The following is a 12082-nucleotide window of genomic DNA, read 5'->3' as shown; positions in this document are numbered from 1 at the left end:
TTATGATGGACAATACAGGTTCACTTCCTATTAGGAAAATTGCATTGACAGAAGTAGAAAACAACTGCATTCCATAACATTTATTCATTACAGAACACACTTAAAAATACAACAAATAATAATTTCATGTACAGTGAAAAGAAAACATTCTCCTTATCGCTTTTAAAGTCCTTGAAGTTTGCTGTGGAGACATGAGAGTAATGTTGTTTTAATGTAATGTTTAAATACAACAAATGTACAGAAAAGTTCCAACCTGTCCTCGATGGTTCTGTTGGATGGATAGTACACCTTAAATGTAAAACCACTTCTTGGGAAAGAGCCCTGGTTTAGTGATTTTGGGGGGGGGGGGGGGGGGAATAAAAAATCGTCAATAACATCACAGGATTGAAAATGAGTATTTTACCCGGTAAGCTTGCATACCGGGTTGACGCAAAGGCAGTCGGAGTGCGTGATGCTGAAGGGGTCGCACTTGTCAGCAAAGACCACGACGTCGGGGACGGGGTACACGCGCAGGGCGTAGTCGTACGCCCAAAACACGGGAGTAACGTAGAGAGGCAGCGGGGCCAGGTGAGCCTGGGACAGGATGGTCCGGACAAACTGGCAACAGCAACAGTGACAAAGTGGGATGTGGTTTTTGTTTGTTTTTGTTTTGTTTTTTTTAAATAAGAAAAAGACTCACATGGTTGGGAATGTCCAAGTTGCTGTTGGGCAAGCCCACGCAGTTTCTGCACATTTTGTTGACCAAGTCTTCCCGGATGATGATGAGCTCCTGGCTGCAGTACTGGATCCTGATAGAGAAATACGTATTTAGCCATAACCACATTAACGTTGTTATACGAGAGTCTGCTCGCTTAACGCTAATATACAATGCAAAAAGTCATAGATGGGCTATCAAAACTAGCATCAATGTCACAAAAATCATAAACCTTTAAATAACTTATTTCAACACGAACGGTTGTAACATATGCATACACCAGATACAACAGTACTCGCGTATATATTCTTTATCTTCCGAAGTGATAAATGGCACTACTAATTGCATTGCTTTAGCTATTAAGTATAAGAAATAATTTTCAAAAAGGTACTATTACTTTCCCTGGTAGCTAAATTTTTGAAGGTCCTTCAAATAATTTTCTGAGAAAGTAATTGGTGAATATAACTAATTACTTTTTAGTCATTTGGCCAAACACTGAGCCTCAGTGAGCCTTTGTTTATTCAGGTCTCGTGTTCTGTATTACAAGTTTACAGTTGGAACTAGTCCACTGCACATTTACCTGCATGGGTTGGTGGTGAACACGGAGAAAGGAACCCTCTCTCTGAACTCCTCAGTGATGTGATCAGCCAGTGGAGGTCTGTGGGCAGGACATAATTCGATAGTCGTCAATTTCTTGGACTTGTTTTCAGGCAAATAATAATAAAAGAAAAAAAAACGGACACATTTTTCATTTGTCGGAGTTCCATTCCTACAGCGACGATGTAACTACAACTTCAGAATTTGACCTAAGGCTATCACAAACTTTGTCTTATGAGTCGACTAGTAAAGTCAATATTTGGAAGAAAAGCACTTCTCGGCCATACAAGCAAATGAAAATCAAGTACGACAGTAATTGAAATGAGTTGATTCTGGCATTGCCTTGGCCAACTAAGGGCAGTATAAGACATACATTACTGTACTGTAATGTACAGTACCTGTCTCTGCTTCTCCATATGAGTCATATTAGCCCTTCTTCACAGAGGATAAATAATATATGCCGGTGAGTATACTGATTATATCTGCCAAAGTCCTGAACAATGCATTGAAAAGAAAAAAAACTTAAGAAAGACGTAAACATAACTGTGATAATTGTGCATTTAAACGTGTGCACACCTGCTTATAAATTGGGATGTAGCTGTTTAGAATTAACTAGTCACATTCAACAATGTTAACTGGGAGTGGGCACACACCTGCCACCATTTAAATCACCTCTAATTAACACCAAATGAAGTTCAGATGTTTTAGCGGCCTTTCCGTCACATTTTTTTGTTGTTTTCTAGCAGAGGCCTGAAAGTTTTGTGCTGCATTTGGAACAGTTCTGCCATGCTGCACTGTAGGTATGGTGTTCTTTCGGTGACGAGCACTGTTGCGTTTGCACCAAACATACCCTTTGGAACCTTGGATTTATCGGAAAACAACACGTTTTCACACATGCAGATGGGAGATTTCAAGTGTGTTTTGACGAAATGTAAAAAGGCTTTTATGTTTTTCTGTGTCAGATAAGACTTTCATCTTGCAACCCAACAAGTCCCTCTGCCCCTACCCCAGACAAGCTGGGAGATTGTTGCCACAGCTACTAAACAGCCCGTACTTGCCATAAATTCCTGCAGCTCTTTCAATGTTGCCGTTGACCTCTCGACAGTCTCCCTGATCAAGTTTGTCATCTTTTCATCAATTTTGGTGGAACTTACACTTACGAAACCACATTAGTTCAGTTTGTTTTTTTACTTCCCCTCTCTGAAAGATTTTGCCCAATTGAGTCGTACAGGTTATAGGTCATATTAATGGAGGAAAAGGTTTTGCAATGATTTATCTTGGTCTCATTTTTGGTCGCATTTGAACAGGGCGATGTAGAGCTCTTACCCACAGTTTTATCCAGTGGGAGAAGAAACTACTTGACTATCACTCCGTTTGTCCCCATTTGCTTTGTTTACTGTATTTTGCGCCTTTTCTGGAAATTGTCTTCAGTTCAGGCTTCTGATCAACTAAAATGAAAGGGCAGGGGTTCTGTTGCAACCTGTTGCTTTGGCATTTATGTGTAACGGCCACGTTAATTAATGGAGATTTATTATATATATATATATATTTTTTTTTATTACTAATAATACCGTGGCAGGATGGTGCCTGGGCCTGGATCTTCAGGGCCGGGAACGAACACAAACCGGCTACTGTAGGAAACAGAAGAGGAAAATAACAGTGAGACAATGAGGCAAATGTATATAATATAAAAAATAAAAAAATGCATGCATGACTGAAAATGCTTCTATACCTGTTGTGTATGTTAGGATGTGCGCATATGTTGTCAGCTAGCAATTTGAGCGACTCTAAAAGGAGAACAATATCGATGTGAAATGCTGTATTTTCTCAATTAATTGGAACTTAAAAAAGAGTTGAAGAACTAACCTTTGAGCGATTTGATGTGACTTTTTCCATACGGGACAGAAGAGAAGTTTCCACAAAGGATGAAACATGTGGGCGGCATTGCGGCATAGCCTGATGACAACAATGTTAAAATCGCTATAAAGTAAACTAATAAATATATCCTCAGAGAGTATCCGGTGGATTTACTTTACTGCAGAAATTAGCACTCGATAACAGTGGCTCTCAATGTTGTTAACCTGGGACGGTTGGGCTTTTTCTTATTGTTGCGACCCATTTTCATAGAAGTTAAGCGCAATGAAGATTTTGTTGTTGTTTAAAAATAGCCTCTGAAAACACAAACAGTATGCCGCATGATTTTCAGCCAAATAGAAAACATTTTTACAGTGTGTGTGAGTGATAACCTGAATCTGAAACAAAAACCCACATTTAAAAATGTTATATATTACGAGGTATCTGTAAAAAAAAATTTTAATGCATAGAACTAATATATATATCATTTTCAAGGATTTAAAAAAATAAAAAATAAAAATCTAACTTAAACATTTTAGTCGGTTAATTGAAGACTAAATTGCCCGTAGGTGCGAACGGTTGGTTGTTTCTATGGGCCCTGCAATTGGCTGGCGACCAGTTTAGGGTGTAACCCCCCCCCCCCCCCCCCCCCCATTTCGCCCGAAGATTGCTGGGATAGGCTCCAGCACGCCTGCGACCCTAGTGAGACTAAGCGAAACGGAAGATGAATGAATGAATAAACATTTTAATTCACAACATATTGAAAATAAATGGCATCTTGTGGTGGCGTGCCTGAACCCGACTCATCATTTTTGCTCGCAATACAAAGCAAAAACACAATTTACCAAGTGATGGCTCGTGTCTCGAAATACTCCCAAAGTTGGGGTGATTCGTTTATTTAAAATAAATACATATTAATTAATAAAAATATTAATTGCGTCAGGGCATTTATTGGAACGGAGCCGCTGGGAAGAGTGTGCACCTGAAAACATGAGGTTGAGCTTTTCCATCACTTCCACGCTGTCCAGCCACACGTCGGAAACCATGACAAACATGGCGTCCTCGTTCTCCTCCTCCAGCTGCTTAAGCTTGGCCGACGCCTTCACCGACGTAGTGGACGGACCGCCGAAGAAGTTCACGTTGCCGAAGTAAGCCCTGGCGGTAGAAGTGGGACCGAGCGCACCGTGAGGACACGGGATGCTCTCGTCACAACACATGCGTGATCATCACATTGCTCAATTCACTGCCGTAGTGAATTTGTAGCCATTTAACTCGGGGGTGGAAAAAGTACGACCGGTTATAAACGGTGCTCCTTCTGTACTTTAAACTGGCCTACCGAGTATTTGCAGTATATTAAGAGTCCTGGAATATTTGTTGCATTACCCAAGCAGTTAGTTTTCCCAAAAATTGATTAATTCATTATTCACTTTTTAATTATCTCGTTCAATAATTTTTCAATTGCTCTACCGCAAAAAAATAAAAATAAATAATATATATAAATATATATATATATATATATATATATATTTTTTTTTTTTTTTGCATTTCGCAAATTTTTTAAATTACAGACACTGTAATACAATTTAAAAATAAGAATGAATTACTGGATTATTTGCAGTTTTATAAACCCATGTGGGCTTGGGTGTTTGTATGCATAATGCAAGAATAAAATTCATTCACAAAAACAGTTTTATTTGTTGCATTAATTTAAAGGGGAATAATACAAATAAAAATATTTACTGAGGGCACTTAAAATGTAATTGTATATTTATTAAACAAAAAAAAACTGCTATTTTCTTTCGGAAAGCAAATATATTTCTAAGTGACCGCCGCCTTTTGAATGTTAGAGCACATTAAAAATGTTTTATTAAATAAGTAATAATATTAACAATATTAGTACTGAATTTTATTTATAATGCACTTTACATTTCAAGAAATCTCAAATCAGTGGTTATTAATTTTACCTTGTGGCTGATGAAGGCTCTATCGGCGGAGTGCCAAACCCGTTGACGTGGAACACCGAGTCCTCGTACCAGCCTGAAAGAAACGAGGTAAAGACAAAATATTTAGCACAATCTGTATTTATATAGACACAACTATGCGACAGGAGAGGGGTATATTACAGTGGACCCTTATAGGTCGAAAGGTCATTGCATTTGATCAGAGATTGACCATCATCATTATATTAATAAATGGATACCGGTCATTATTTCAGTTAGTAAGGCATCCTTGCAAAAAAAAATAAATTGGAAGGAGAGAAATGTTGCTGCATACTTAGAAATAGTAGCCCCACCTGGTGGACAAATGTAAAAATTAAGGACACAAAAGATGAACGTGAACAAATATGTATTGTCGCTTGGAATAAATGTGTCTATTTTTGCGTAGGTTTAGAAAAGCAAAACTTTTTTTTTTTTTTTTTTTTTAAAGATACAGTTAAGGCAATTAATAGTACAAGTAGTCTCTCCGGGATGCAAGCACCTATTTATTTTTGTACTGCATGTTATTAATTTTGGACATTTTCACCATTTTTGTATACATTGCTCTTGCACTCTCCCTCTTTCAATATATTCTGTGTTTAAATGTGTATGCATTGTTTTCCAAGTGTCTTTGAACACCCTAAAACAATTTCAAGTATTTAAAAAAAATAAATCTTTTTGTTGTTTCATATTTTCAATATCGTGGATTTTCCCTTATTGTGGATGGGGTGGGGGACAGTTTGGAACGTAACTCCGGGATGGAGGGGTTTACTGTATACACACACATTTTCTAGGTTAGACATTTGGACCATATTTCCCTTGCAATTTTAACTTGGATCCAACCCCCGCTGACTTAAAAACACTTAAGGCAGTTGTACAATACACCATTGCCAACTATGTAGCTACAACAATACAATTTATTCATCTTACCCTCAGCCAGTACAAAACTGCATTCAGTGTAAAGGCCGTTATGAAACTGGTGCCAGCTGAATTAAGGCAAATAGCAACTGTATTTTTATTTTTTTAATCAATTCAAAGATTAAAACTAGATGAAAGGATATTGCCTTGGACATATTGAGCTCTACTGTTCCGGTTGGATCTTCCAGGTAGAATTTCCCCTTAAAAAAACAACAACAACAACAACAAAAAACAGACATTTTAGACACTGACGCACACAAACATACAAGACCAACGCTTCCTCGTGATTCTAAGTGGACTCAAACGCATGCCGCCTGCCACCTCACCTCTTTTAGTTGTGTGATCATGCCGAGTACGATCACACCCCCCAGTTTGGATGCGCTGCCAAGTAAAGCTTCGATGGTCTTTAGCTGCACAAAACAAGAAAGAAAAAAATAAAAGCTGGTAGTCGACAAGATGTTTCCAGCCAGCGTGGAGTTTGCATTTTTTGACAGCAAGACCTGCTTCAAAAGAGATCGAATTGAGTCGATCATCGCTCGCCAAAGACGATACGAATATCGATTGGGGATTTAGGGGGCCGAGTCCAAGCACTAATATATAATTTTTATTTTAGAGTAAATGTATGAGTTTAAACAAGAGTTAAGAGATTTGCTTTTGCTCTCAAGCTATTTTCAACACTTGAACTTGGTTAATAACTTTTTAAAATAACAGAACACATAGGGACTGACCAATAGTATCAATCTGTGACAAAAACAAATTTAGCTACACAGGGTTTCCACCTAACAGCGACGATGTGAGGAAATCCACTTTTAAAAATAAATAAATAAATAAAAAAGTAATAAAAAGAAAAAAAAATTGGATACCTGAAATTTGTTTTGATTATGCACTACAGCAGCTCCTATGACAGGCGGGGTGAACAGCTCATGTCGACGTGTGCGCTGTCAACAAATACATTAAAAAATAAAATAAAATAGAAAATATAAGTACCACATAAAAGGAATACCAACAAGAGTGAAAAGAGTCCAAAAACAAACCTGCTGTAAGATTGTGTAGCGCTCCCGAAAAAGTTCCGCCTTGTCTCTGGCGACGCCGCACAGGCCTGGAGCCGAATGGTTGGTCATACTGATGCTGAGAACAACACAAGCTGGATCCGTTAATTGTGTCACAGGCCTATTTTCCTCTTATTTTTCCGTCGTCTTTAGCGATTCTACTCTACAGTTCGACATGAACGAGAAAGAGAAAACAATGACGTTTACTTACGGGACAAACTTCTTGCGCTCCGCATTGTAAATGTATCTGGGCACGTCGAACGCTCCGATGATGTTGAAAATGTTACTTCTGGAAAGGAGTCCAACGCCTCAAATAGTGAGAAATGTCACATTCTAAACTAGGAAAAAGACACATTATCGTGGTCAATGGTGTCAGAGCTACTTACACGGCCTCATCGCAGGATTGAGAGCAGTCCTGCACGGCATTTTCCACCACCGATAGCTCGATCATGCTAGAAGACACTTTTGGACGACCACCATCGCATACAGGAAACAACAATTGGTGCGGGTGATAAGGCCTTAGAATAAAATCCATTTTTTTCCTTCCACAAAAATCCCATAAATCCTACTTCACACTATTTTCCCCCTTCACTTACAGAGAAAGCAAATGATAATTACTTCTTCAAAACTAGTTTGGAGAATTAGTTTTTTCCCTTCTGGGATTTGATTTACTTCTCCTGATAGCAAACAAGCCTTGAAACTTGAATCAATTTTAATTTCCAAAGAAATAATGTAATTATTTTCTCTCTTTACAGATAGTGAAAATAAGTGCTTCCTCTTGTCAAAATGTTCAATCGTCAATAAGTGAACATCATAAAATGATTTGTCAAACTGAGTTGTACAAGGCGAACGCTAAGAAGTAATATTTACAACTTGGAAGCACATTCATCAGGTCAAAAGTTTCTGAATCACTGCAATGTATAAATGAATGATATACTGTACGTCTGTATTTTTCAGAGCAATGGACTGTGATTGCCTTCCATCTCGCTCTTGTCATTCACAAAAACAACATGCAAACAATACCGCTCGTGTTGTCTGTTTCTTAGCATGAATTAAAGTGGCCAATAACTCTTTTGAAAAATAGTCACCAGAGTGGTAATCAAAAGTCACTAAACACTGCGTCCAAATTGCCGATGTGGCAACACTGACTGTGCTTTTAGCAACTCCTCTCCCTTTGCGGCCATGTTGTTGGTGTAAACAGTACACTGAACTACGGAAGCTGCTAAAATAAAACAATCATCATAACAACAATGTGCAAACATAACGTACATTATAATAAAAACGCCTCACATGGTTGCTTCTCCACAGCATCCAGCACTCTTTCGATGATGTCATCCAGCTCACCGGGCTTGACAGACTCCAGGACCTCCATCAGGTACTTGGTGGCCTCACTTGGACAAGATTCAAACAAGCCAGGAAACTTAGCAACATTCAGCTTAGACAAAATGCGCAATAGATCCGCTTACCGTGGGGGTATATTTCATCACATTTGATATTTATGTATCTGCTAATTATTATTAGAGTGGGGCATTTATCTTCGTTGGGAATCTGAAGATTCGATACTTTGGATTTTGTGGTAACAGTGAAGTGAACCTAAAATAAAAGGCCATATTACGCAGTCAATTGACACTTAGTTGGGAGAAAGAGCAAAATGGAGTTGGAAAGCTATCTAAGCCTCTCTCTTGTGATAGATGATTACTTGTGGTCATTAATAAACGTCGCGAAGACAACTATGATCGTCACAACAGCAACTAAAATGAGATACTTAACACTAGAAACGACTTGGTTATACATACGGTCGGAGAATGAGTCCCCGCATTTTGAAGTCTGTCGAAACTCTGGACTTCATTTTCCGGGCGGCATCCATCTTTGTTGACTTTATGGACTTCTGGTCAGTTCTCAAGCTTTGGCGCCAAATGTTTTACTTCCGCTTAATATTTATGTCGTCACTTCCAAAAGAGTATAGCTTTTTTTTGCGGCGAAATACAGTTAATAGATTACTGATAATACATTTCTGTCAAGCGAGCTAGGAGTTACATGAAAATCATGTGAAAAAAAAGTAGATTCGATTTTGCCATATGAAGCCTCAAGTATGTTACGTAATTGTCTGTGACCTTTTATTTTGTCACTCTGTATTGCTTGATGCATAACTTCCTGTTTTGAATTTTAGTAACTTTATTATGGAAACGTTAAGTTCCCATTTAAACTTGTGGACAATCCATATTTTGTTTAAATAATATTTTGTAAACATCTTTTAAAAATTGTATTAACATTTTAATCGCTGCGGATGCATCCTGCACGTGTATGTCAAGTGCGTCTCTTTACATAAAGACTAATATTCAATTCCTAATCCATTTCGTATTTATTTCTAACAATTCTACTAACATTTTTCATATCTGCAGGAGGATCACATGTGGTTGAGAGGTAGGTTTCTACACACAAAAACAAATATTCCTTATATTCTATTTTTTTAATTCTTTTAATCATTTTAATATTTTAAATTTTCATCCTGGTATTATCCAGATAATTATATATAAATATTGTACTACTTTTTTTTTTTACTTTTTCCCCCCACGCTTTGTCTGTAAAATTTGGGTGAAATCAGGTATATGTCTCTGTGTGTGACATAGTGGGAATAAAAGGAATATTTGCTACAAAATAAACTGCACAAATTAGACATTTCTGCCCCTTTTAGTCACCTGTGGTGCTGCTGGGTCAATGTATTTCAAATACCATATGTAAGGAAAAGTTTTCTCAATATCTTCCCAAAGTTTAAACACGTGGGTCAATTTGAACACCAATATAGTGTAACAGGATGTAAAAATAACTAAAATTGTTCTCAGCTTCATAGTTATTTGTGTTAAGTTTAACTTATTTTACATTTTCTTTGTACCCAATCAATTTGGGAAATACACAAACCCCCCAAAATGTATGGCATGAAAACCACTAGAATACAAGAGACGGTTTACTGTAGCAACTGAATCTTTAATATTTTGTAAGATATAAAAATCTTCATCTTTATCATACACACAAGACACACCACACATTTAGTCAAAGGAACAATGTTTTTTGTTTTTTTTTGCCACCACCAAGAAAAAAAATGACAGAGCTTTATGATCTCTTTTGAGGTAAGAAACCTGGGCGGACAATTACGGAGCCACACAACTCTTCCCTTCTTTTATGCAAAACATTCGACACGTTCCCCACCAAGTAGGCCTTTAGGCACCGAGCTGAGAGCAAGACCTACCCTGGGAAGCGTACACTTGGATGTCATTGAGAATTTAAAAAAAAAAAAAAAAATGGAAAGTGGAAACAGAGCAGTGTCTTGCAAACAGTGACTTGACAGATACACAACCCCCACCCCCCAAAAAGTTAGGAATATGGCCTTTCGGGTGAAATATTAGTGACTCTACCAGTCCCGCTGTTGCAACCTGCTGATGACATGCTAAATTTAGTGGCCATTTCCCTATGAGATTAATCCTGTGTACTGTTTATCAATTGTTGGGTGTCATCTAGGTCTCGTGACATCAAAATGCGAACGGCATGATCAAGAGGACAGTTTACATGATGATTCTAATTGAACCCGGAAAGTGCTCCGTCGATTCATGGATCAAAAACCTTTTGTGAATTTTAACACAAAGGGAGACTGGAAGAGTCACAGAAAGTCAATGTGGAGGCCCTTGGAAATTTGAATGGATTAAATGCCTGTTGTGGATTTTGAAGTTCAGCTCCTTTTTAGAGAACAGCAAGTTGTGCAAAAAGGGCTTCAAGAATGAAAAAGTGAACATGTACAACTGTGCATTCCCAAATTTAGAGGTCAAATTAAGTTCAACTGTAAAGGTTATATAGTGCAAATTAGGTTAATCCTCAAATTTTCCCTGAAAGCCCAATACTTCTTTTTGTGACTAGTCAATACAATATATGAAGAGAAAAACAGGCTTGACACGAGACCTTTTTTTTTTTTTTTTAAAAACACATGCATCCAATGTGTTCAAGTTTGTCTTGCGCTATTTTCCATGGACAAAAATCAACACCGAAAGCAGCCAGCACAGGAAACAGCCTTCAAAATGTAATTCGAAAAAAAGAAAAGAAAAACACAAAGCCAATATAGACGTTTAAACATGCCAAGTCTCTTTCTCAGAACGCCACCAGTGTACGAAATGTGTCGTCAAATAAAACTGAGAAAGAAACCGCACACACTGCAAGTCATGCAACTGACACTGTAAAAGATCGACATGAACAAAAAAATGGACATTTGCCAGAATGTTCTGGCACTACCACAGCCAAAAGAGGCATTTATGGCAGAAATATATATTTTTATATATTCTTTTATTCACATTACTAACCCCCCTCCCCCCACGAAGAGAAAAAAAACCAACAAAAAAACAAACAGCATTTTGGACAGTACTGCAGCCTTTGTGCTGGCGGCACAGAGGGATTTAGCAGTGCAAAGCTGCTAATGTAAAGCTCATCATCTTTACACACACACGCACACATGCATACACATACAGACAAAAACAAGCAGATAGATCAACGTGCAGCAAGCTGAACGACTTCCAACGATGGCTGAGCGGCCTTGTGTGGCATGGTGGTCATGCAGGAATACACACACAAACACACACACACACACACACATTACAAACCTCCCCCCCCCCCCCCCCCCCATCCATATTCTTTGGCTGGTCCACTACAATGGCGATCAGCTAGCCATCACAACATGCGTTCTTTCAGGGGGGTTTCAGGGTCACGGTCAGTGTTCCTTGGCTGGTAGTGCCCTCCCAAGCGAGCTGGTTGGTTAGGTGGGTGGTTGGGTTGGTGGGGTTCTTTCTCCCAGCAGGGGCTGCGCAGAGAGTGTCTACAGGGAGGTGGACGGAAGTTTCTTGACACGACGCTGTGCCAGGAAGGAGCTCTCGATGGGCTTGAGCTCGGGGGTGGGCTGCGAGTTCTTCAGGGCCGAGTATGTGGCGGCCATGGCGCCCTGGAATATTAATAAC

The 12082-nt window shown here is 38.6% G+C and overlaps 2 protein-coding genes across 7 annotated transcripts in view; both read right to left on the bottom strand.

Annotated features, from left to right (window-relative positions):
- Nucleotides 1-43: 43 nt before the first annotated feature.
- On the bottom strand, nt 44-9017 carry pole2 (polymerase (DNA directed), epsilon 2). Its single transcript, XM_061795422.1, has 19 exons — nt 8885-9017; nt 8379-8479; nt 7475-7550; nt 7300-7377; nt 7074-7167; nt 6903-6977; nt 6366-6449; nt 6183-6239; nt 6052-6100; nt 5110-5182; nt 4128-4300; nt 3158-3247; nt 3024-3078; nt 2863-2922; nt 1275-1352; nt 680-788; nt 421-597; nt 254-321; nt 44-181 (listed from the first exon to the last, which is right to left on the bottom strand). The coding sequence occupies exons 1-19, from the start codon at nt 8953-8955 to the stop codon at nt 163-165; spliced, it is 1587 nt and encodes a 528-aa protein (XP_061651406.1). The 5' UTR covers nt 8956-9017; the 3' UTR covers nt 44-162.
- A 1035-nt stretch (nt 9018-10052) lies between these two features.
- Nucleotides 10053-12082, bottom strand: part of rps6ka1 (ribosomal protein S6 kinase a, polypeptide 1) — a 53613-nt gene continuing 51583 nt past the window's right edge. For all 6 annotated transcript variants that reach the window (XM_061793909.1, XM_061793911.1, XM_061793912.1 and 3 more), the window contains one exon: nt 10053-12066. In XM_061793909.1, coding sequence (XP_061649893.1) covers nt 11944-12066 — 123 coding nt within the window. In that variant the 3' untranslated portion in view covers nt 10053-11943. The remainder of the gene's footprint in view (nt 12067-12082) is intronic.

Source organism: Phyllopteryx taeniolatus, chromosome 13 (assembly GCF_024500385.1).
Source record: "Phyllopteryx taeniolatus isolate TA_2022b chromosome 13, UOR_Ptae_1.2, whole genome shotgun sequence".
Classification (NCBI taxonomy): domain Eukaryota; kingdom Metazoa; phylum Chordata; class Actinopteri; order Syngnathiformes; family Syngnathidae; genus Phyllopteryx; species Phyllopteryx taeniolatus.
Note: the sequence above shows the minus strand (reverse complement) of the source record. Positions and strands in the feature narration are given on the sequence as shown.

Bases quoted from the DNA above. Each gene is read 5' to 3' on its own strand.
- pole2 (XM_061795422.1), bottom strand. From the start codon at position 8,955: ATGGATGCCGCCCGGAAAATGAAGTCCAGAGTTTCGACAGACTTCAAA. The intron at 7,168-7,299 runs GTAAGTAAACGT...TGTTGTTCTCAG, and splicing joins GAGCGCAAGAAGTTTGTCCC to CATCAGTATGACCAACCATT. The intron at 6,101-6,182 runs ATATCCTTTCAT...TTCAGCTGGCAC, and splicing joins AGCTCAATATGTCCAAGGCA to CAGTTTCATAACGGCCTTTA.